Below are 22,872 nucleotides of genomic sequence, written 5' to 3'. Positions count from 1 at the left end.
GAGAGATTCTATAAAAAATAGGCACTGTCTCTCTGAAAAAATATCATTTAATAAATGCACTGCTAGCTAATTTGTCAATCTCTTAAAATAAATGCGTATCAAATAAAAACCAATGTCTTTAAATAAATGTTATACTTATGTTAATGAATGACAGAATTAAATATAATTGTACTAATGTATTTATGACAGTACAATAAATTTAATTTATTTTAAAAGTAAAAATTTATAATTTGTAAACAAATTTATCTAACCAAGTAACAACTATTATGAAAAATATATTAATAATAAAAACCCCTTGTTGTGCTCATTATTACACTAATTAGCTTAAACAACACAGGCATTATGTATCTAAATGTATTTAATTATAGTTAAGTTGGGATACAGTTATGTACAAATGTTCTATATCTCATTAATCGTGTTAAGGGATACTTGTCACATGTATACCATACATGTTATACATACAAATTACAGAACCCTAAATTATTTTTAAATTATTAAGGCGCTTGAAAATTTCTAAAAAGAATGTTTTAAGCTCCACTTAACTTCGAGCAAAGCCGTCTCAGGTGATAAAACATTTTTAGTGACAAACTTCATTGTAAGCTATTAAAACATTAAATACTTCATGACATGAAATTATTATTCTAGTTTCAATCGCTGCACTCTAAAAAAAAACACAAGGTGAGAAATTTTAATAGTTTCATCTTCCAGTTAGGTACTAATATTTAAATCATAGAGTAGTTCTTAAGTAGAAAGGAGACGAGGAAAGAAGGAGGATTCTTAATAGACTTACTCAATTTAGGTGGAAAATTATTTTAATCAACGTTAAAAGGGATTTATTGTCGTGCCCTGTCATCTTGTCTGGAGTGATTGCTGCGGTGTTATGTTCTCATCTTACAGAATATATTAAAAAGGATTTATTGTCGTGCCCTGTCATCTTGCCTGGAGTGATTGCTGCGGTGTTACGTTCTCATCTACTGAATCATATTAAGAGGGATTTATTGTCGTGCCCTGTCATCATGCCTGGAGTGATTGCTGCGGTGTTACGTTCGCATCTACTGAATCATATTAAAAAGGATTTATTGTAGTGCCCTGCCATCTTGCCTGGAGTGGTTGCTACGGTGTTACGTTCTAATCTACTGAATATATTAAAAAGGATTTATTGTCGTGCCCTGTCATCTTGCCTGGAGTGATTGCTGCGGTGTTACGTTCTAATCTACTGAATCATATTAAGAGGGATTTATTGTCGTGCCCTGTCATCTTGCCTAGTGTCATTGCTGCGGTGTTACGTTCTAATCTACTGAATCATATTAAGAGGGATTTATTGTCGTGCCCTGTCATCTTGCCTAGTGTCATTGCTGCGGTGTTACGTTCTAATCTACTGAATCATATTAAAAAGGATTTATTGTCGTGCCCTGTCATCTTGCCTAGTGTCATTGCTGCGATGTTACGTTCTAATCTACTGAATCATATTAAGAGGGATTTATTGTCGTGCCCCGTCATCTTGCCTGGAGTGATTGCTGCGGTGTTACGTTCTCATCTACTGAATCATATTAAGAAGGATTTATTGTCGTGCCCTGTCATCTTGCCTGGAGTGATTGCTGCGGTGTTACGTTCGCATCTACTGAATCATATTAAAAAGGATTTATTGTCGTGCCCTGCCATCCTGCCTGGAGTGGTTGCTGCGGTGTTACGTTCTAATCTACTCAATGCATTTGGGAGTGTGCCCCACTCCTCTCTCTTCTCCGCCCTGCGCTCTGCCGGTCTGACCGCCGACCAACTGCGGCTCATCCAGGACCTGTATCAGGGTAGTGTCACTTCCGTCCGGCACAATGGCGGTATGACGGCCGAGATTCCCTTTGGTGCGGGTGTGAGACAGGGCTGCCCATTGTCTCCCCTTCTCTTTAATCTCGTGATGGAGACTTTGATCCGGCCCCTCGTTGCTATGGAGGACATCCATGGGGCCGACCTACATGGCACGCGCGTCAGTGTCCTGGCGTACGCGGATGACTTGGCCTTGGTTGCCAAGTCTGAAGCGTCGCTTAGGGCGCTGCTTGAGGCCGTCGTTCCGGCGGCCTCGTGGGTCGGCCTCAAGTTCAAACCCGCCAAGTGTGCCACGCTTCACGTGGCCAGGCGGACTGTAAGGCCAACCGAATTCACGATTGACGGTGCTCCTCTTAGGGTGCTTGGCGAGGGTGAGCCCTATCAACATCTGGGGGTCCCCACCGGGATGAGGGTGGACCAAACCCCGGTGGATACCATCGCGAGGCTTGAGGGTGAGGCCGCTGCTATATTCGGGAGTATGCTTGCCCCATGGCAGAAATTGCATGCCCTGCGCACCTTCCTGGTCCCGCAGTTAATTTTTAACTTTAACACTGCTAGGATCAGGAAGACGAGCCTGCGCGAACTTGACAAATTGATCAAGTCGGGGTGCAAGCGTGTTATGAACCTCCCGCAGCGTGCCAGTGCAGAGTTGATCGCGCTCCCCCCTTCCTGGGGTGGAGCCGGCCTCTTGCCGCTCTCTGACCTCGCGGACCTCTCGGCTGTGGCTCACGCCTTCCGCCTCTTGACGTCACCGGACCCTAAGATCGCACACCTGTCACTTGAGGGTCTCGCTGTCTCTGCTGGTCAGCGGACCGCGGCAGGAGTCGATATGGCGTTCCTCGTATCATACCTGAACGGGGAGATTGGCGGTGACACGAATGTTGCGACAACCTTTTCCTTGGCCCGGGCTGCTCTTAACCGCCTCTCCAAGCGCCTCCCCGACCTTCGGTGGGGGTGGTGTGAGGAGAGGAGAACTTTCCAACTGTCCGTCCCCGGGGAGAGGTCGACCATCACGGTGGACGGCGGCTCCCGGTCCAAGCTATCCTCTGTCCTGCGTCTCTCCCTGCAATTCCACTTCCGGTCCGTCCTTTCAAACAAACCGGACCAGGGCAGGGCCGTTCGTGTCACCGCTGGCTGCCCCTCCTCCAACCACTTCCTTTACGAGGGACGTCATACGCGATTCGCTGACTGGCGGTTCATCCACAGGGCGCGGCTAAATGTTCTCCCCCTCAACGGTTGCAGACGGTGGGGTGCCGGCGACCGCCGGTGTCGCCGGTGTGGCCGTCATGATGAGACCACGGCACATGTGCTTTGTCACTGTTTGCCTACCATGTCCGTGGTCTCTAAGCGGCATGACGCGGTTCTTGACCACCTGATTGCTGCAATCCGTCCGTCGCCGGGGGTGGAGACGCGCCGGAATCAGCGTGTCCCTCTGGATCGCCTGCTGGCCAACCGTGAGGTCCCGGATGACTTGGTACGCCTCCGTCCGGATGTGGTGGTCATCGATGATTCCCGCAAAACTATTCGAATTGTCGATGTCACCATGCCCTATGAGGACGGTTGGCGGGCTATAGTCGAGGCGAGAGAAAGGAAACACGCCGCTTACGCCCCGCTCGCCCGGTTCCTGCGCTCCGGCGGCTTCACAGTAACTGTGGATGCCTTTGTCGTCGGCGCGTTGGGGGCTTGGGATAGGGCTAACTGGGACACTCTGGCTCGCCTGGGTGTCTCACGGCAGTACGGTGTCGCCCTTTCCCGCCGTTGTGTCTCCACAGCGGTCCAATGGAGCCGGGACCTCTATGTCCAGCATGTGACTGGTGTGCCCCAGTACCGTCAAACTCGGGAACAAAATCTTGACCAGGATCGGTAAAAATTGTTGTTAGTTAAGTATTGATCCTGGTCTGAGAAGCGTTTGATACATGTATTTATTATAGCTTTTAAGTCGTTTTTTTAAACTTTTGTTTAACTTTTAAATCGCATGTTTTTTATTGACACTTGCATGTGACGTAGATTTTAGTATTTTAATTGTTTTAACCGTAGTTTATAGCATTGTAAACAGAGGCCTTTTAGAGTTTATATTGTTATCGTTTAAATTATCTATTGTTATTTATTAAGTCATTGTTATTGTTATTATTTATAAGATTACATCGTTAACTAGTTATAGCAACTTGCATGTTGCACCTGATCTGTACTGACATTGAAAATTAATTAAATTGACTTAGATGATGGAAAAAAAAAACAATAGCCGAAAAAATGAAAGGCCCAAAATATCTGTAAAAAAAAGGATTTATTGTCGTGCCCTGTCATCTTGCCTGGAGTGATTGCTGCGGTGTTATGATCTCATCTACTGAATCATATTAAAAAGGATTTATTGTCGTGCCATGTCATCTTGCCTAGTGTCATTGCTGCGGTGTTACGTTCTAATCTACTGAATCATATTAAGAGGGATTTATTGTCGTGCCCTGTCATCTTGCCTAGTGTCATTGCTGCGGTGTTACGTTCTCAACTCCCCTTCATATAAACAGGGATTTATTGTCGTGCCCTGTTATCTTGCCTGGAAGGATTACTGCGGTGTTACGTTCTCCTCTACCCCTTCATATAAACAGGGATTTATTGTCGTGCCCTGTTATCTTGCCTGGAGGGATTACTGCGGTGTTATGATCTCATCTACTGAATCATATTAAAAAGGATTTATTGTCGTGCCATGTCATCTTGCCTAGTGTCATTGCTGCGGTGTTACGTTCTAATCTACTGAATCATATTAAGAGGGATTTATTGTCGTGCCATGTCATCTTGCCTAGTGTCATTGCTGCGGTGTTACGTTCTAATCTACTGAATCATATTAAGAGGGATTTATTGTCGTGCCCTGTCATCTTGCCTAGTGTCATTGCTGCGGTGTTACGTTCTCATCTACTGCAACATATTAAAAAGGATTTATTGTCGTGCCTTGTCATCTTGCCTGGAGTGATTGCTGCGATTTTACGTTCTCACCTCCCGTGTCATATAAAGAGGGTTTTAGTGTCGTGCCCTGTCATCTTGCCTGGAGGGATTACTGCGGTGTTATGATCTCATCTACTGAATCATATTAAAAAGGATTTATTGTCGTGCCATGTCATCTTGCCTAGTGTCATTGCTGCGGTGTTACGTTCTAATCTACTGAATCATATTAAGAGGGATTTATTATCGTGCCCTGTCATCTTGCCTAGTGTCATTGCTGCGGTGTTACGTTCTCATCTACTGCAACATATTAAAAAGGATTTATTGTCGTGCCTTGTCATCTTGCCTGGAGTGATTGCTGCGGTGTTATGATCTCATCTACTGAATCATATTAAAAAGGATTTATTGTCGTGCCCTGCCATCCTGCCTGGAGTGGTTGCTGCGGTGTTACGTTCTAATCTACTGAATATATTAAAAAGGATTTATTGTCATGCCCTGCCACCTTGCCTGGAGTGATTGCTGCGGTGTTACGTTCTCATCTACTGAATCATATAAAAAAGGATTTATTGTCGTGCCCCGTCATCTTGCCTGGAGTGATTGCTGCGGTTACGTTCTCATCTACTGAATCATATTAAAAATGATTTATTGTCACGCCCCGTCATCTTGCCTGGAGTGATTACTGCGGTGTTACGTTCTCATCTACTGAATCGTATTAAAAAGGATTTATTGTCATGCCCCGTCATCTTGCCTGGAGTGATTGCTGCGACGTTCTCATTTACTGAATCATATTAAAAATGATTTATTGCCATGCCCTGCCATCTTGTCTGGAGTGATTGCTGAGATGTTTCGTTCTAACCTCCCCCTTCATATAAACAGGAATACATTATTGTACTCTGTCATCTTGCCTGAAGTGATTGCTGCGATTTTACGTTCTCACCTCCCGTGTCATATAAAGAGGGTTTTAGTGTCGTGCCCTGTCATCTTGCCTGGAGTGATTGCTGCGATTTTACGTTCTCACCTCCCGTGTCATATAAAGAGGGTTTTAGTGTCGTGCCCTGTCATCTTGCCTGGAGTGATTGCTGCGATTTTACGTTCTCACCTCCCGTGTCATATAAAGAGGGTTTTAGTGTCGTGCCCTGTCATCTTGCCTGGAGTGATTGTTGCGATATTACGTTCTCATCTACCGAATCATATTAAAAGGGATTTACTGTCGTGCCTTGACATCTTGCCTGGAGTGATTGCTGAGATGTTTCGTTCTCAACTCCCCTTCATATAAACAGGGATTTATTGTCGTGCCCTGTTATCTTGCCTGGAAGGATTACTGCGGTGTTACGTTCTCCTCTACCCCTTCATATAAACAGGGATTTATTGTCGTGCCCTGTTATCTTGCCTGGAGGGATTACTGCGGTGTTACGTTCTCCTCTACCCCTTCATATAAACAGGGATTTTTTGTCGTGCCCTGTTATCTTGCCTGGAGGGATTACTGCGGTGTTACGTTCTCCTCTACCCCTTCATATAAACAGGGATTTATTGTCGTGCTTTGTTATCTTGCCTGGAGGGATTACTGCGGTGTTACGTTCTCCTCTACCCCTTCATATAAACGGGGATTTATTGTCGTGCCCTGTTATCTTGCCTGGAGGGATTGTGACGGAGTTTCGTTGTCACCTACCAAATCATAGCAACATTCTGTTTAGTCATGTCTTGTTATCCGGCTTAATTTACTGATTTACAGTTCACAGCTATCTCTCCACTTTGGTATTTTCTTTATATTAATTTTAAAACGTAAAAATTAATTTACTATAAAATAGTATTCTTACTTCTGTTATATTGTAATGTATATTTATAAAGTAAGAACTATCTTAAATAGAGAAGAAAAAACATTTAACAGTGTTCGAGCATAGACTGATATATCATACAAGGATGTATGTATATGATCTGTGAATTTAACATATAAAACTTCAGTTAATCGTTTCAAATTTGTGAAACATGGGTTTAAGATCTTTTTTTTTGAGTCTTTAAGTGGTAAGAATCAATCGATGTGTTTTATTACAAATTGATTTATATAATGAATGACACCATAATTTTCCTCTTATCTGTGTATTTTGACGATTGTTCCACAAAAGAGAAGCATATCCCACTGTTTTTCTTGCATTTCCGGCAAATGCCTTCTTTCATGCTGTGATAGAGCAATTACATATAAAATAATTTATATTACACAAAGTTTAAAATCTACTAACTCACTTTTAATTAAATTACTTAATCTCCTGCGAGAGCTAGTTGCTTTCTACCAACTCTGGAACAATAATGCCTGCTAATTACCGTTATCCATTACTGCAAATGCGTTGCGTCAAGTTTGGGCAAACCTGTCAAGTTCAGACATGCGGCCAGCTGGCGGGGCAAACCCTGTTATTGGCACATCAATACCCTGCACAATGTAACTAAGCTTATCACTGTAAATGTAATCTGGTTTGTTAAAACCTGGAGTTATAAATTAGTTTTAGGTTTGTATGGTCAATGTATCTCTACGTATAATTATTTATTCGGTTTTTATGTACAAAGTAGAATGTTTTAATTGTAAAGATTATCGTCTAAGTGATATTTTATTATTATGTTTTATTCACCAGAACGCCTGCCCAGCAAAGGAAAGTTATGTTACAATAAAGGATCCAGGATCTGACATATGTGACGGTCGTTAAAAGTGCGATTTCAAGAGTATGGAGATCGTGTCCTTTTAATTAGTACAATAATATCAATTTAAGGCCACACCAATCTTGTAATTTTCAACATACTATGCAGCACAGTGTAAATACACTTCACAAATATAGTAATATAGTAGAGGTTAAGGCCTTCTAACTTACCATAGTTTTATGAAGCCTGAGGTACACGGCCAACCTCATAATACTGTCGATATAATTCTTATGAATGTTTGAATTAATTTGGGATAACAGTCTTATCCCAAGAGAAACAATAAGGATTGAGATCCACCAAGAAGTTGGTTGGTAAAAAATCATGGCGTCCTAATTTAAAATTTAAGAAGCTATAACAGTGGTTTTTTTTAACATAAATTGCATGAATAAGGGAAACTCGCTTGATGGGGTACACGATGCTGTGCATTTCTTATTGCGTTTTTATTGCTTGCATGCCTTAGCGGTTTGTTAAATATAATCCCGGGCTTAAAGAATACCTAAGACTCTCTCGTGTGCCCTGTCTAGCAGACGATTGCTTAAATTTTTAGGTAAATTAATTGTTAGGTACCATTGTGTTATATGGATAAGCATTGAAGAAACATTTATAAGTAATGTTTTTGCGCTGAGTTGCGAAGCCTACATATTTTTTTCGTTATACTTAGACATTTAACGTTAAAGCGTTTACGGTTTTTACCAGTATTATTAAGAAATCGACGGCAAATAAAAAAGTCAGGAAATTAGCCGTCGTCTTGAACGTGTAAAATCGTTGGATCTGGTCCATAAATATCATGGAATGCTGTATAGAAATTGTATTGTTCTAATATAATACTAATGTACTAATATAATCTGTTTCACACTCCAACTTACAGGTAATTAAACTTTTCATTTTATTGTAAAACAAATCGGGAGATTAGATCTCCCGAGTATTTAGTATGTTATTTAAAACACTCTTTTCACTTTTATTAAAACTGTATTAAAACACTATTTAAATCACTACAAAAAGTTATTCAAAAGGAAACCGCTTGCGAAGCCACTGGTAACTTCTAGAAAAATAATAATAGTTTTAACTTACTGAAACACTTTATTTTTAGTACCAAACATTATAAGATATTTTCCACTTATACATTTCTGCTGTAGAAGCATTTTCTTTCACTTATAAACGGGGAAACAATGTTATGCCGCCAAAAAACACAATCATATGTTTAGTATTGCGTTAGATTTACACATTATTTGAAATCGAAATGGGTCAACAAACCATCGTTATTTACTTCTATTACAATATCGAATTACAAAACCAAGGGATCACCAAAGACTCAACAAAGTTACCCGCCTGGTTTAGTTGGGGAAAATCAGGAAAGTTCTAAAAACGAGACTTTTCCATCTCCCAACAACAGATTACAAAAGTTCGGCTCAACTCATATTTATGCAAAACGTTATAATGGAACTCTACTCGAAACGTTTAAGTGAAATATTTTGTCAGGAAATATTGTAATCAATTTACAATTGCATCTGAAATGAAAAAACAAATTTACAGAGCATACTTAGTAAACATTTCCAGTGGTAATAAGGTGGAGTAAAGGAACGCTATGGGTCAAGATAATATGTAAAAAATAAAAAACAAACACTATGTAATTATGAGTATACGTTTATATATTATGAATTTATGAGTATACGTATGTATATTATATATTTATGAGTATACTTTTGTTTACTATGTATTTATGAGTATACATTTGCTTTAGCTCAGAATCATACAGAGACAGAAATATTTTGTATTTTTCTCATGAATTTTGTGTACATATATATTTATAAATACAGAATGTCCACAAAAGGCTGTCACAAACTCCTGTGGGTGATTATTGTTCATAATTTCAAACAAAATATATTGATAAACATAGGTCGAGAAATATCTCGTTTAGCCACTAGCCGCCATTTTGTATTTTTTATGGATAAATTATTATCTCTCAAACTAGTTAAGGTGAATGAGCCAAATTTAGCACACCTGTTTGAATGAATAAGAGAAAAATTATATAAAACAGTTTTTGTCTTTTGTTAGGCATCTGCTGTATTTGATCATTTATAAAAATCAACTATATTTATAAGCTATAAACTATTTTGAAATGTTTATAACAATTCCGACGGTACTTTTTCCAACAAAATCCGTCAACGCATAAGCGAGCACGACCACTATAAAGATACGCTTGCACAAGCCAAAAGGAAAAAAACAACTGATACCCCTCAACTGTAACGTGTTTATCGCTTCCGGCTTGTCCAAGCGTATCTTTGACCGTGCTCGCTTTAGCTAAGACGGATTATGTTGAAAAAGTAACTTTAGAATTGTTATAAAAATTGAAATATAGCTAGAATCTAGTAAACCTTTTATAACCTACTAGCTGTTCCCCGCGGTGTCACCCGTGAATAAGCACTTCTGGTTCAAGTGAATTTACATTTCCAACGCTAAGGCAGAGTTTACCTTGATGTCACAAACAAAGAAAATCAATAAAAATTGTATTTTACACGTACATGTACTTTATTATAAAGTGGTCTAACACTCAAGCTTTAAGTTCAACCAGAAAATTATTAAAAAAAACACACACACACATTATTATTATCCGCAAAGGCTTGATAATTCCCGGACGATTACAGCAAAGCAATAAAACTTGTTACATCTTCACTGCACCTATAAATTTGCTTTTTTAAGTAATTACCATTTTTTTATTATGTCAGGGAGATGACTCCAAGGAGTCAGAAGAAAAATCTTAAATTAGAAGATAGGTCGAGTAGTACATCGAATTAAAGGTCTCTATTGGCAGAGTACAGTGCAGCAAATCCGACCTGAAAAGGTTCACTCATAAAAAGTCTACATTTTTTAGTTTGAAACATTTACAATATACTTCCTGTTCTAGGTGGTTTAGTATTCTTGAATTGACTCAAGTTGCAAAAGTTAAACTTAGTAAATGAATACTGGACTTAAAAAATAGTTTGTATGGTAGTTATTAACTCTTCATATACAATGAAAGGTAGTCTAACAATTTTAAAATAATGTACATCTTGATCTATGTTTACGTTAAATTCCCCCCCTTCCTCGCCTAACTTATAGACCATCCTCCATTGGATGTGAATAGTAATTACTTCAAAAAGTGTTTATAGATGCAGTAACGATGAACTACGTTTTATTGCTTCATCTGCACTCATTCGGGAATTATCAAGCCCTTGCGAGACTATTTTTACATCCTGTATACTTATTGTTATTTACGTTTAATTTAGTCATGTTTGTTACATCATTTATCAAATTCCTGTCAAAATGTTATTTCAATTAGATAAATTCTAGTCGTTTCAATCATTAATTTCTGTAAAAATGGTGTTCACATTTGGAGGAATAAATAACTAATATAGCAGTTGTCAGTCAGAACGATGACACTATTACCACTGTTACGATTACTGGACTATTTACTTTCAGCAAGACATGCTCTGTTTACTACGGTTAATGTTTTAGCACTTATAGCTTTTATTTAATGTAGAAACATTTCTTTGCTTTTAAGATATTTATGAATTTGTAAATGATAAAGGAGATTCATTCGCCTTAGGACCGTTTTAGGTTGTTAAAGAGTCTGAATAGAAAATCACACTCTGCTCAGATACAGGTTGTTATTTATTGAAATAATCCAGCTACTTAACGGTTGTGTTTGTAGAAAATGATACATGTTTTAAAGGAATTTTAAAAAATCCGAAAAACAGAGGGAAATTCCCAAATTTGAGATGTTAGTGATTAGAGTTTAGAATAATCAAATGGACGGATTTAAAAAAATGTGTTATCAATTTTATACACAATAGAGAATTCAAATACTTTCAGCTGTCCTGTTTCCGTTACTAAGCACAATATTTCAAATGCGCCAACAAATAATTGAGATTATTTTCCTGTCATAAAGTAAAAAACAAAGTATCTGACAAGGAAAACACATTAGAAAATAGTAGTAGTTTAAAAACTCTGAAATACATATTTCTAAATTTTTCTATAAAAATAAAAGGTTCCCATTTAAAGTTTTAAATCAGATTTGTAGTTTCCAATACAAATGTGTATTATTACCATTAGAGAAAGACGAGTTTTTATATGGCTTACACAGAGAAAGAACGTGGACAACAACTACAGTAACAATAAGGATGTGATTTCAAAGGTCGACTGCTGGGACGATCTCAGGTTGCAGACTGAGCCTCTTATTTGGCTTTTGTATCTGATAACACTTTGTATCCTCAGTTTGTATATGGTTGCCTCAGAGAAAGCACGTGGACAACAACTACAGTAACGAGCAGGATGTGACGTCAAAGATCGACTGCTGGGACGATCTCAGGTTGCAGACTGAGCCTCTTATTTGGCTTTTGTATCTAGTAACACTTTGTATCCTCAGTTTGTATATGGTTTCCTCAGAGAAAGCACGTGGACAACAACTACAGTAACAATAAGGATGTGATTTCAAAGGTCGACTGCTGGGACGATCTCAGGTTGCAGACTGAGCCTCTTAATTGGCTTTTGTATCTGATAACACTTTGTATCCTCAGTTTGTATATGGTTTCCTAAGAGAAAGCACGTGGACAACAACTACAGTAACGAGGAGGATGTGACGTCAAAGGTTGACTGCTGGGACGATCTCGGGTTGCAGACTGATCCCCTTATTTGGCTTTTGTATCTGATAACACTTTGTATCCTCAGTTTGTATATGGTTTCCTCAGAGAAAGCACGTGGACAACAACTACAGTAACGAGGAGGATGTGACGTCAAAGGTCGACTGCTGGGACGATTTCGAGTTGCGGACTGAGCCTCTTAATTGGCTTTTGTATCTGATAACACTTTGTATCCTGTCGCATTGTAAGTATTGACTTATTCTTATTCCTACAGAAGTGTCTGCTTACAAATTCTATGGTATGTCAAATTTTTCTTACAAAAACTACATAAATATTCACTAAAAATAAATACATATACTCTTTTTAATACTTTTATATAACCTAAGCTTTAGAGAGTGTTCATTTTAAACAGTTTTTTCGTTTAGTATTTTTTCTTTTTCTTTTATGAAGATACATTGGTACAATAATATAGTACACATCACATCTATATCCTCACAAATTAAATAAACCAAAGGAACTCTCATTGTTGGATTTCGTCTTTAAAGCGTTTTATGAAATATCGTTTGCTCTGTTTTTTCGTTATCGATATTTACAATGTACCAGCTAGGAATGAAGCATAATAGAGTGGGGTAAGAATTTTAAAAAGAAATGCACTTTGGATTGCACAAGATGTGTGGGAGGTGGTGTTGGATTCATTACTAAATCCAAAACTAGCTTTAACAGCTGAAATCCCACAAATATAAAATCCACCGTAAAGTCTACTATATACTCGAGTGCACAATCATTTCTCAATGTAGATCCGAATAAAATTTATATAATGAGGAAATAATATGTGGTCTGCAAAAACAAAGGGAAACGACACTTGGGTTGAGACTATTGGTCAATAGTCAACGTCTTTATTGAAAAAAAAACATGGTTAACATGTACAGTAAGCACTTTCAGCTTAATTTTTTTTCCATTTGGACCACATTAAAATAAACATTTAAGTTATAATTTAGCATGCATACATCATTAATTGTAATTTTTCGCAATTTTTTTACCTGAAGTGCAGGTTTCATTATTTTCATACGAATGTGTATCTTTGCCACTAAACATTAAACGATTCAGCAAGCAACAATAAAAAAATTTTGCACAATATTTGACATGAATGGCAAGCGTCGTTTAGTTTTATTATTTTCCATTCGTTTTAGGCATGTTTTTGAACGCCTTGAATTTGTAAAGTTACACCCAGTTTGGAAACTGTTGATGGAAAATCTGCCTGCATGCGCAAGTGTTCTGTGGCATCCAGTTCTGTCATTTACCTTGCCTCCAGTCACTTGTGAATGTATATCTCATCCACTAACTAAAACACGATGTAACAGACAACAATAAAGGATAAGTACAATATAATACATTGCAATACACACAATATAATACGATATAGACGACTAAAATACAATACATGTTGGGTTTCAAAAATTTAGAGACCAGGCATAGTTTCAAACTGTAATATTTTTATAGTTTCTCTACAAGACTTTATGAAATTCAAATAAGTTATTATAAGAATTGCTCCTTTTAGTAATATGACCACGCTCATCATTTAATTACTTGCACACGCTCCCCCCAACACAACTCCGTAGGAGAGGTGGGGATAAATCTGTCCATATAACGCTTCAACTGTCATTGACGTAATCAAATCTGATGTGAGGTAATTATTGTTTAAAAAGATTCATTGTGAATATTAAACCTTGGAAGGTGACACGCAGAAGCGGATCGACAAGTGCCTAAGAATTTCTAGGTATTCGATGATTTTTCAGGGCCTGTAGAGCCAGCAACTCAGGAAGTTCTCTCGAACTACTGCCAGACAAATAACCGGATAGGGCATTTAATTAAAGGTATTTTCCATGAGATAGTAACTAAACGCATTCCATATCCGCTTTCGTGTATTTATAGGCCAAGGTAGATGGATCTCTTTCAAGAAAGATGCCATTGTTGCACGGGATACATTACGGCAGAAAATTCTCCCGAGGAGTAAACCTCTCATCTACAATCCAGCGTAGATGGCATTTTTCAACCAGGCCCTAAAATGGAGTAGTAAATGTAATAATAAAATTATTTGCTTCTCATATTAGTCTTGTTTAATGTTTCAGAATTTCCCAAACATGAGACAGATGTGATATGGTCCAGGTTGCTAACATCGTATTCGAAAAACTCCTTTATTTGATTTAGTAACATTTATATCTAGATATGCAATGCTAAAATAAATGACAGATTATCTGACCTCATAAAAATTCAGAAAGAAAATCATTTTCTGATAACAAAGCTCTAACCCCCGCCAATTGTATGAAATTGTCAAAATTCTACAACAATAAACTTTTTCATACCCATTTCTGTACCGCTCAGATCCTTTGTTAAAAAGTAACACAACCTGCAATTTTATTTTAGGGATCCTCTCAACTGAGTTTACATTTTTAAAGGAATCAGAGAATCCTAAGAAGCCATATATCTTAATTTTAGACAAATAAAACAACTAAACATAAAAATAAATTAATATTTTTATTTTATCTTATTATAAATCGTTTATAGAAATTTTCGCTATAGATAACACGTACCACAACATTACCTTTTATCCTGACATTTTTTTAGCTCGTACGAGTGGACGGACAGTTTAATATAATACATATAAATACGATAATTTTAAGTCTGAGCAACATTAACATACGAGTTCTTCTGATAAATGCTTTTATTTACAAAAACATCAATTAATTAATTTTAGAACACCAGTTAGTTATACCTCAAGGTTTTGGAATCATTAATGTAACAGTAACAGGTTAACCTATCGTAGCACCAAGTGTTCTTGACACTGTACAAATGAGGACCCTCAGTCACCCCTAATCCCTCAGGACGACTTGTCATCCCAGTAAATTGATTGGCTGACCGGGAACAAACCAATCAGTCTTTGTTTGGTCTTTCTAAATTCTTGTATCAACAGTCCAGAGGAGTGAGAGGCTTGCTTACTAATTACCCTAATTATACAGTACGATATGCTTGGTAACCAGTGAGCTGTTGAACGGCTACAAAGTTCAAGGCAGAAAGTATTACTACGCGTGCCAATCAGGGTATTATTCCATCATGAATTTTGTTCCAAGAACACCAGAGAAAAGTAATACTAACCCGTAACGAGTAACAGTAACCTAAAAGGAAGCAGTCGGTATCTAAATTTACAGAAAGAGTCAAAACTGATTACCATAGGAAGTTACAGGTAACCCAGTGGAAATTAAACTAACAATTTTTTCTAAATTCGAAGCCATACTAACCGACCATACTAATCACGAACAGGATTATGTGCTTATGGGCGATTTTAATATTGACGCTCTGTACAATAATTATCCAACCACAAAACGATTACATGATTTGTTAAGGTCAAATGTGTTAGGTCAGACTTGTACATTATGCTGATGACACAACGTTTTTTTAGTAAAAATTCCAAAATATTTCTGGAACAACAAGCATTTATTGATAAATTAATTGTGTTCAACAATCGAACAGCCTAAATCCTACTGCAAATTACTGAAAATCAAATGTTCTAGTTTTTGCTTTGCGATTGGCAGATCCAAACGACGGACCTACCGTCTTATTGCATGATTCCCTGCTGAATGAAGTCGATTCCAAAGTTATTAGGAATTTTCCTGGATAGGGGATTGACTTGGAACGTCCACATAGATCATGTATGCACTAAATTGTCGTCAGGCATTTATGTTCTGAGGTCCTTAGCCAAATACTGTCATACTCAAGTTCTGATGACGGCGTATTACGGCTTGATCTACCCCCATCTCACCTACGGCTGAGAGTTGGGGGAAGGGTAAGCTAGCACAAATAGCCACTTCCACAGAGGGTTCAAAATGCAAAAGCAAGCAATACATTTAATCGCACATTTGAAGTTCAGAGAATCTTGCAAGTAAACTTTTAAAAACTGCAACTGTTGACTCTTCCGAGCATCTATATTTTAGAGAAAACTTTATTTTGCATGTCTAAATGTACCATGAAAAGTGATCGAGACATACATGCGTATGAAACAAGAGGCAGAGATATTTGCCGAACCGAAAGACACAAGGTTGTGAATTACGAACACTTATTCCCACAGGCAGGAGTTCCTTTTGTCAACAAGTTGTCATTATGAATTAAAAATGCCTCGACGCTCAAAGCGTTAAAAGCGCGCTTAAAACGCTCTTTAGCGACCCAAGCGTTTTATAGTGCTGAAGAGTTTATGGCATACGACTGGGTGACTGCACAGTCAATATACTAACAATCGGCACTGGAAGTGGGGAAATTGGCAAAAGTGAATGTATTATGAGTGAGATTATTATAAGTTTCACTGAATTTCGATGTTGTGTGAATGGTTTAAACTTCCGAACAGTACTTTGACGATTGCTATAAATTTTGTTATGTTCTGGGAAAATAAAATATTTGATTTGATTGAACAGGGTTTCGAAAATTATATATATATATGTGTGTGTGTGTGTGTGTGTGTGTGTGTGTGTGTGTGTGTGTGTGTGTGTGTGTGTGTACTAAATTCTAAAAAAGAGTTATCCACTTATAAAAATAAAAGAACCAATAACCGTATATATAACATGCAGCTGTTCTACGCAAGTATTGGTGAGTGATATGTAAAAGCAGTGGTACAGACTGTAAAGTACGTTTATGATTTTAAAAATAAAGTTTTATGATTTATTTTAGTTATTTGGATTGTAAAAATGCATAACTGACGCCAAGTTTGCCACAATTAAAAGACAATCATGGCGGGATAGAAACATTAAAGGAATTCGACGTAAAGACTATAAAAACTTATGTAATCTGTTTTATGGAAATGAGAAAATAATGGTTTTGGGAAAGTTCCCTCATTTCCATAACTTAAAAGGCAAGCGATGTTATTTTGTATTTAGCCCGTGTTAATTTTCACCTTAACTAGTGAAAAGGAGGTTATAACACTGTTACTGCAGCTAATCTTCGTGGTAAAAATATAACATAGCTAATGTGTTATCGATTATTTATAAATTAATAATATTTATTATAATATAAAATACTAAGAGTCGAAATATTTAATAGTATTAATTATTTATTCTTTGAAATAATCCTCCTCTAGAAATTAATGTGCATTTTCTGTTTATAAATACAATTTAAAATTAAAAACTATCTACTAATAATTTATTAGTCTAGGTTACTTACAAAATGTTACAAGACAATGATGAAAAAAAAAACGTGTACTAACAACAGGGAAGTTTAATTGTACCAGTAAAATAAGTATATATCTATAGTTTAAATCTATCAAACATTTTCTTTTGAGGGAAACAGGGGTTTTCGGACATTGTCCATCGTTTAGTAAAACTATAAAACTGTAGCACTACGTTTCGAGATATGCAATATGATCTCTTCTTCAGGTAAATAACTAACCTAATAAATAATTACAAACAAGGTTAAAATAAACAAATCATACCAGAGCGTTGTGACACGCTTAAGTCTGGAATCACAACCACCATGTTGTGTGTCAACTTCACTAACTCTAAAAGATGCACATAATAAAAAAAACTTCACACAACACTAATCCTTATAACTAAAATATAGAATACAGGTCACAATAGGTTTGCATTCGTCTTCCAACCACTTACGACTGACTTCAACTTCAAACAAAGGAATATTCTTTTGATGATATAAAGGCCTAGATGAATAAAGGCTGTTTTATGTTCAAGTCTTATAATTTATATTGGATGATTATCATTATAAAAATTTTGATTAATCAATTTGCGTTGTGCGTACGACCTTTAAACATTTATGATAATTAAATAATAAATTTCGTGAAAATATTTTGTTATCTATAATTTTTATTACATAGATGGTACTAAAACTTCTATTAAGCACACATGAGAGACATTAAAACGTGTAAATAAGTTATAAAAGCATTAAGAGCCTTTATTTGTCTTGATAACTTAAGAGATAAAAGTTGTGAAGTGGACAAATGTTCCTTCGAAAATAATGTTGTGAGAACTAATGGACACCTCGTGTTTCTCTAAGACTCTCATATTGCGCTCATCAACTCTAAACACATGAATTAATTTAATAATTTTCTTTGCCAAATCTTTCTTTTGCCAAAATTAATACGATGAACATTTAAAAAATGTGACAAAGTGTACAACAATATTGTATTTTAATGGACAGTTTAGAAAAATTACCTTGATAAGAAATACCCGTATGTGAAGTCTATCAGAAGTTTCACTCCCCCCACAATAAGTCGTAGGTGAGATGGAGGTAGATCAAGCCGTAATACGCCATCATCAGAACCTGAGCAGGGCAGTATTTTGCTAAGGACCGCAGAACATAAATCCCTGACGACAATTTAGTGCATACATGATCTATGAGAACGTTTTAAGTCAATCCCCTATCCAGGCATAGTTGCTATATTCCTAGCTGGTACATTCTAAAATACTGAAAAAAAGAGTAAACGATATTTCATATAACGCTTTCAAGACGAAACACAACAATGAGAGTTCTTTCGTTTATTTAATTTGTGAGGATGTAGGTGCGGTGTGTACCTTATTATTATACCTATATATTATAAAAGGAGAAACAACATTTAAAGATTTACGAATGCTAGACTAGGAAGATGTTTAAAATAAATGACCTCTAAACCTTAGCTTATATAAAAGTATTAAAATAAGTATCGGTATTTATTTTTGTAAATATTTATGTAGTATTTGTAAGAACAATTAGACGTAACATAGAATTTCTAAGCAAACACGACTGTAGAACTAAGAATAAGTCAATACTTACAATGCGACAGGATACAAAGTGTTATCAGATACAAAAGCCAAATAAGAGGCTCAGTCTGGAACCCGAGATCGTCCCAGCAGTCGACCTTTGACGTCACATCCTCATTGTTACTGTTGTTGTCCATATGCTTACTCTGAGGAAACCGTATTAAAACTGAGGATACAAAATGTTGTCAGATACAAAAGCGAAAAAAGAGGCTAAACCTGCAACCCGAGATCGTCCCAGCAGTCGACCTTAGACGTCACATTCCCATTGTTACTGTTGTTGTCCATATGCTTTCTCTGAGGAAATCGTATAAAAAACTGAGGATACAAAGTGTTATCATATAAAAAAGCCAAATAAGAGGCTCAGTCTGCAACCCGAGATCGTCCTAGCAGTCGACCTTTGACGTCACATCCTCATTGTTACTGTGCGTTGTCCTGGTGCTTTCTCTGAGGAAACCATGTACAAACTGATGGTACAAAGAAACATCAAATACAAAAGCCAAATAAGAGGCTCAGTCCGTGACTCGAGATCGTCCCAGCAGTCGACCTTTGACGTCACATCCTCATTGCTACTGTAGTTGTCCACATCCTTTCTCTGAGAAAACCATATACAAACTGATGATACAAAATGTTATCAGATACAAAAGCCAAATAAGAGGCTCAGTCTGCAACCCGAGATCGTCACAGTAGTCGACCTTTGACGTCACATCCTCCTCGTTACTGTACTTGGTGTCCACATGCTTTCTCTGAGGAAAAGCGTATACAAACTGAGGATACAAAGAATTATCAGATACAAAAGCCAAATAAGAGGCTCAGTCTGGAACCCTAGATCGTCCCAGCAGTCGACCTTTCAGGTCACATCCTCATTGCTACTGTAGTTGTCCACATCCTTTCTCTGAGGAAACCGTATACAAACTGAGGATACAAAATGTTATCAGATACAAAAGCTAAATAAGAGGCTCAGTCTGCAACCCGAGATCGTCCCAGTAGTCGACCTTTGACGTCACATCCCCATTGCTACTGTTGTTGTTGTCCAGGTTCTTTTGCTTAGGAAACCGTATACAAACTGAGGATACAAAGTGTTATCATATACAAAAGCCAAATAAGAGGCTCAGTCTACAAACCGAGATCGTCCCAGCAGTCGACCTTTGACGTCATATCCTCATTGCTACTGTAGTTGTCCACATCCTTTCTCTGAGGAAACCATATACTAACTGAGGATTCAGAGGGGAGCTGTGGCTTGGCATGGATATGGTTATTTTCTTCTTTAAGTTTTGAAGCTCATTTCCAACCAGAGTATATCATTTCTACAATCCTTTGTGGGGAGTAGGATCGGACCAACCAATCATTGGGCAACCTCGAAGGTTCGCAGTTCCCTTATGTTCTCTACTCAGTCGGTATGATACTGAGACCAATAGTCTATCAGTTCTGGTCAAGTATGCGGACCTACAACCAATCCTCCTAGACCGTCCGTAATCTGTCCCAGGTGGTCCAGTGACACGGAGTCTCCTCATATAGCACCACTCTCTCTCTCGTAACTCCGAATTACATCCCTCCCATTCAGAATTCACCTTGCAGGAATACCGAATTGTTGTAGGCCTACTCAATCTATAAGCAGGGGAATTGGCTCAGATGCAAATATTAATAACCGAATGGCCTATTGTTGATTGCAACATTTCGAAAGTAGTACACATTCAACAGAATTACTGTTATTACATAACAACATTAAATAGCAAAATCACTAATACGTTGTAAATTCTACACTACTTACCAGAAAAACGGGAGATAAGCCTAATAAATCTGCAATTACTACCGCTCTGTAATTTAACAATTATATCAACGAATGCACTACTAAAAATGTGACTAGTTGTCTGGATTAGCCTCCACCAGCATGCAGGTTATATAGTATATGGATAATTGCAATAAACAGGCTCACTCAGACTACAAAATGCGTCAGGCTGTAGGGAAATGTCAACAATTAATGTCAGTCTACAAGATAGGATATTGATAATTTGTAAGAAAATTGTTCCAAGAGGCATTAAAATAATACGTTGACTAATCAACCCTGAGAATTCTTCATGATATTAGTTGCTACTGCTGTAAATATTTAAATAATATTGCAGTTTACGTGAAACCATGTTAGCGATTCGACGTTGTAATGTATTACGTATAACTGCGCTGGAAGTACTTCTAGTACTGAATAAATTGAATTGACCCACCTTGCGTGTCTCAGTATCATTTCTCTCAATATGTTATCTTGTTTCTATAATCCAGCAACTCAGATACTACGCTGTGTTCCTGAAAGGACGCCACAACCCCACAATTAAAACATACAATTACAGTAAAAATGTGACGATAGGATTTAAAAAATTTCATAACAATAAAAATCTTCACGCTTCACTCGGCCCTCTCTAGTCAACCTGCCATGCTCCCTAGAGGGTCTGCATATTTATTTTAATAATTTATATTGTAAAATCTAGAAACTATAAAAAATACTGCATTCCAGATGATTATCGATGCCACAACAACACAACCATTATTCTCTCAGCTCTCCACAGTAAACTTTCCACTTTTCTCAACTTCAGCTCTCCACGTTTCGTTCCAGTCCCACTTTCCATGTTAAAAGCCTGTCCACGATCGATTAAAGCACAACCACTACTTGCAATGCCACTGCCTGCCGGAGCATCACTTCTTTGCACCATTCGCTAAAATACGTTAAACCTTTAGCCTTTGGTAAAATTTGATTCGTTACAACTCATACCTATACTTTCCCATACTAGGTTGTGATCAATTTAATACAAATCTACAAAGCATTAATAGTTACTGGCCAAGTACCTCCTTAAATCCATTCATTCGAACTAGTTTACAACATTTCCATCAAGAGGAATTTGCTCTGTAATTTGCTCGGATGACAAGTTTCAATAAAACCTAATTGTTATTGTTCACTATTCGTATAAATGCAAAACACGCAAGTATGCAAGAATTTCAAGAATTTAGAAAGCGTTGTTGTAATAATTCCTTGTATACAGCGAGAACGTTTACGTGCCGTCATGGTTTTGAACGATAGTAATAACATAATAATAACAGTAATAACAGTAGAAAATCTATAGAAGTTGATCCAACTGAGGACTGAGCTTATATCGCTACAGAGTGAGCTAAGGATGGGTCGATATAAACGTATATCGAGTCCACATATCGGCACTTCAAGAAATTACAACAATCATTGAGTGGATGGAAGCTTTAATCTACTCTGTCTTTAACAGTAGAAAATCTATAATAGTTGATCCAACTGGGGATTGAGCACATTAACTCAACATATCGGTACTTCAGTAAATTACAGCAATCATTTTCTGACCGAAAGATTTACTCTAGTGTTTTTTGTAACTGTTGAAAGTCTATAAATGTTGTTCAACTGGGGACTGAGCACATCATCTCAAAATATCGGCATTTGAAAAAATTACAGCAATCATTTACTGACCGAGAGCTTTAGTATACTCTGTATGTAACAGTAAAAAATAAAATAATGCATCGTCTCTTACTCATTTTGAGTAGGTATCTCATCAAAACGTCTCATTCAAATAGTAGTGATGTTACTACCAAGCTTACTCTATACTTTCACATTGTAAATGTAGACAAATTGGAAATAGTGGTTATTTAAACATATGGTGTCACTGTAATAAAACTATTTTTACACAAGAATAGTTGATTAGATTTAACAGACTTGTCGTTATTATTTCGCAACTTTAGAGAACAAGATGAATTTTCGTTAATTTAGAAACCTTTGGAGAAACCCGGAGTAATTAAAAAAAAGAATAGACATATATTCATACAAGGGACCCTAAATATGTCCATGTACAATTGTAGAACAATCGGTTGAATAGTTTATACGTGAAAGAAAAACAAGCTATGTTGCATTTATAATATTATAAGGATTTAATTTTCCCACAATATAAAAGGCAATAGCTAGAATATTCCTAACAATGCAAACTAGATTACGAAACGAATCTTTTTCACCGAACCTT

The 22,872-nt window shown here is 37.2% G+C and overlaps 1 protein-coding gene across 1 annotated transcript in view; it reads left to right on the top strand.

Moving 5' to 3' along the window:
• The first annotated feature begins 1,441 nt into the window (after nt 1-1,441).
• Nucleotides 1,442-22,872, top strand: part of LOC124358579 — an 89,765-nt gene continuing 68,334 nt past the window's right edge. Inside the window, exon 1 of the mRNA XM_046810883.1 lies at nt 1,442-3,684. Coding sequence (XP_046666839.1) covers nt 1,442-3,684 — 2,243 coding nt within the window. The remainder of the gene's footprint in view (nt 3,685-22,872) is intronic.

Source organism: Homalodisca vitripennis, chromosome 3 (genome assembly GCF_021130785.1).
Source record: "Homalodisca vitripennis isolate AUS2020 chromosome 3, UT_GWSS_2.1, whole genome shotgun sequence".
Classification (NCBI taxonomy): Eukaryota; Metazoa; Arthropoda; class Insecta; order Hemiptera; family Cicadellidae; genus Homalodisca; species Homalodisca vitripennis.
The sequence above is the reverse complement of the archived record's forward strand: the minus strand, read 5'-3'. Positions and strand labels throughout refer to the sequence as shown.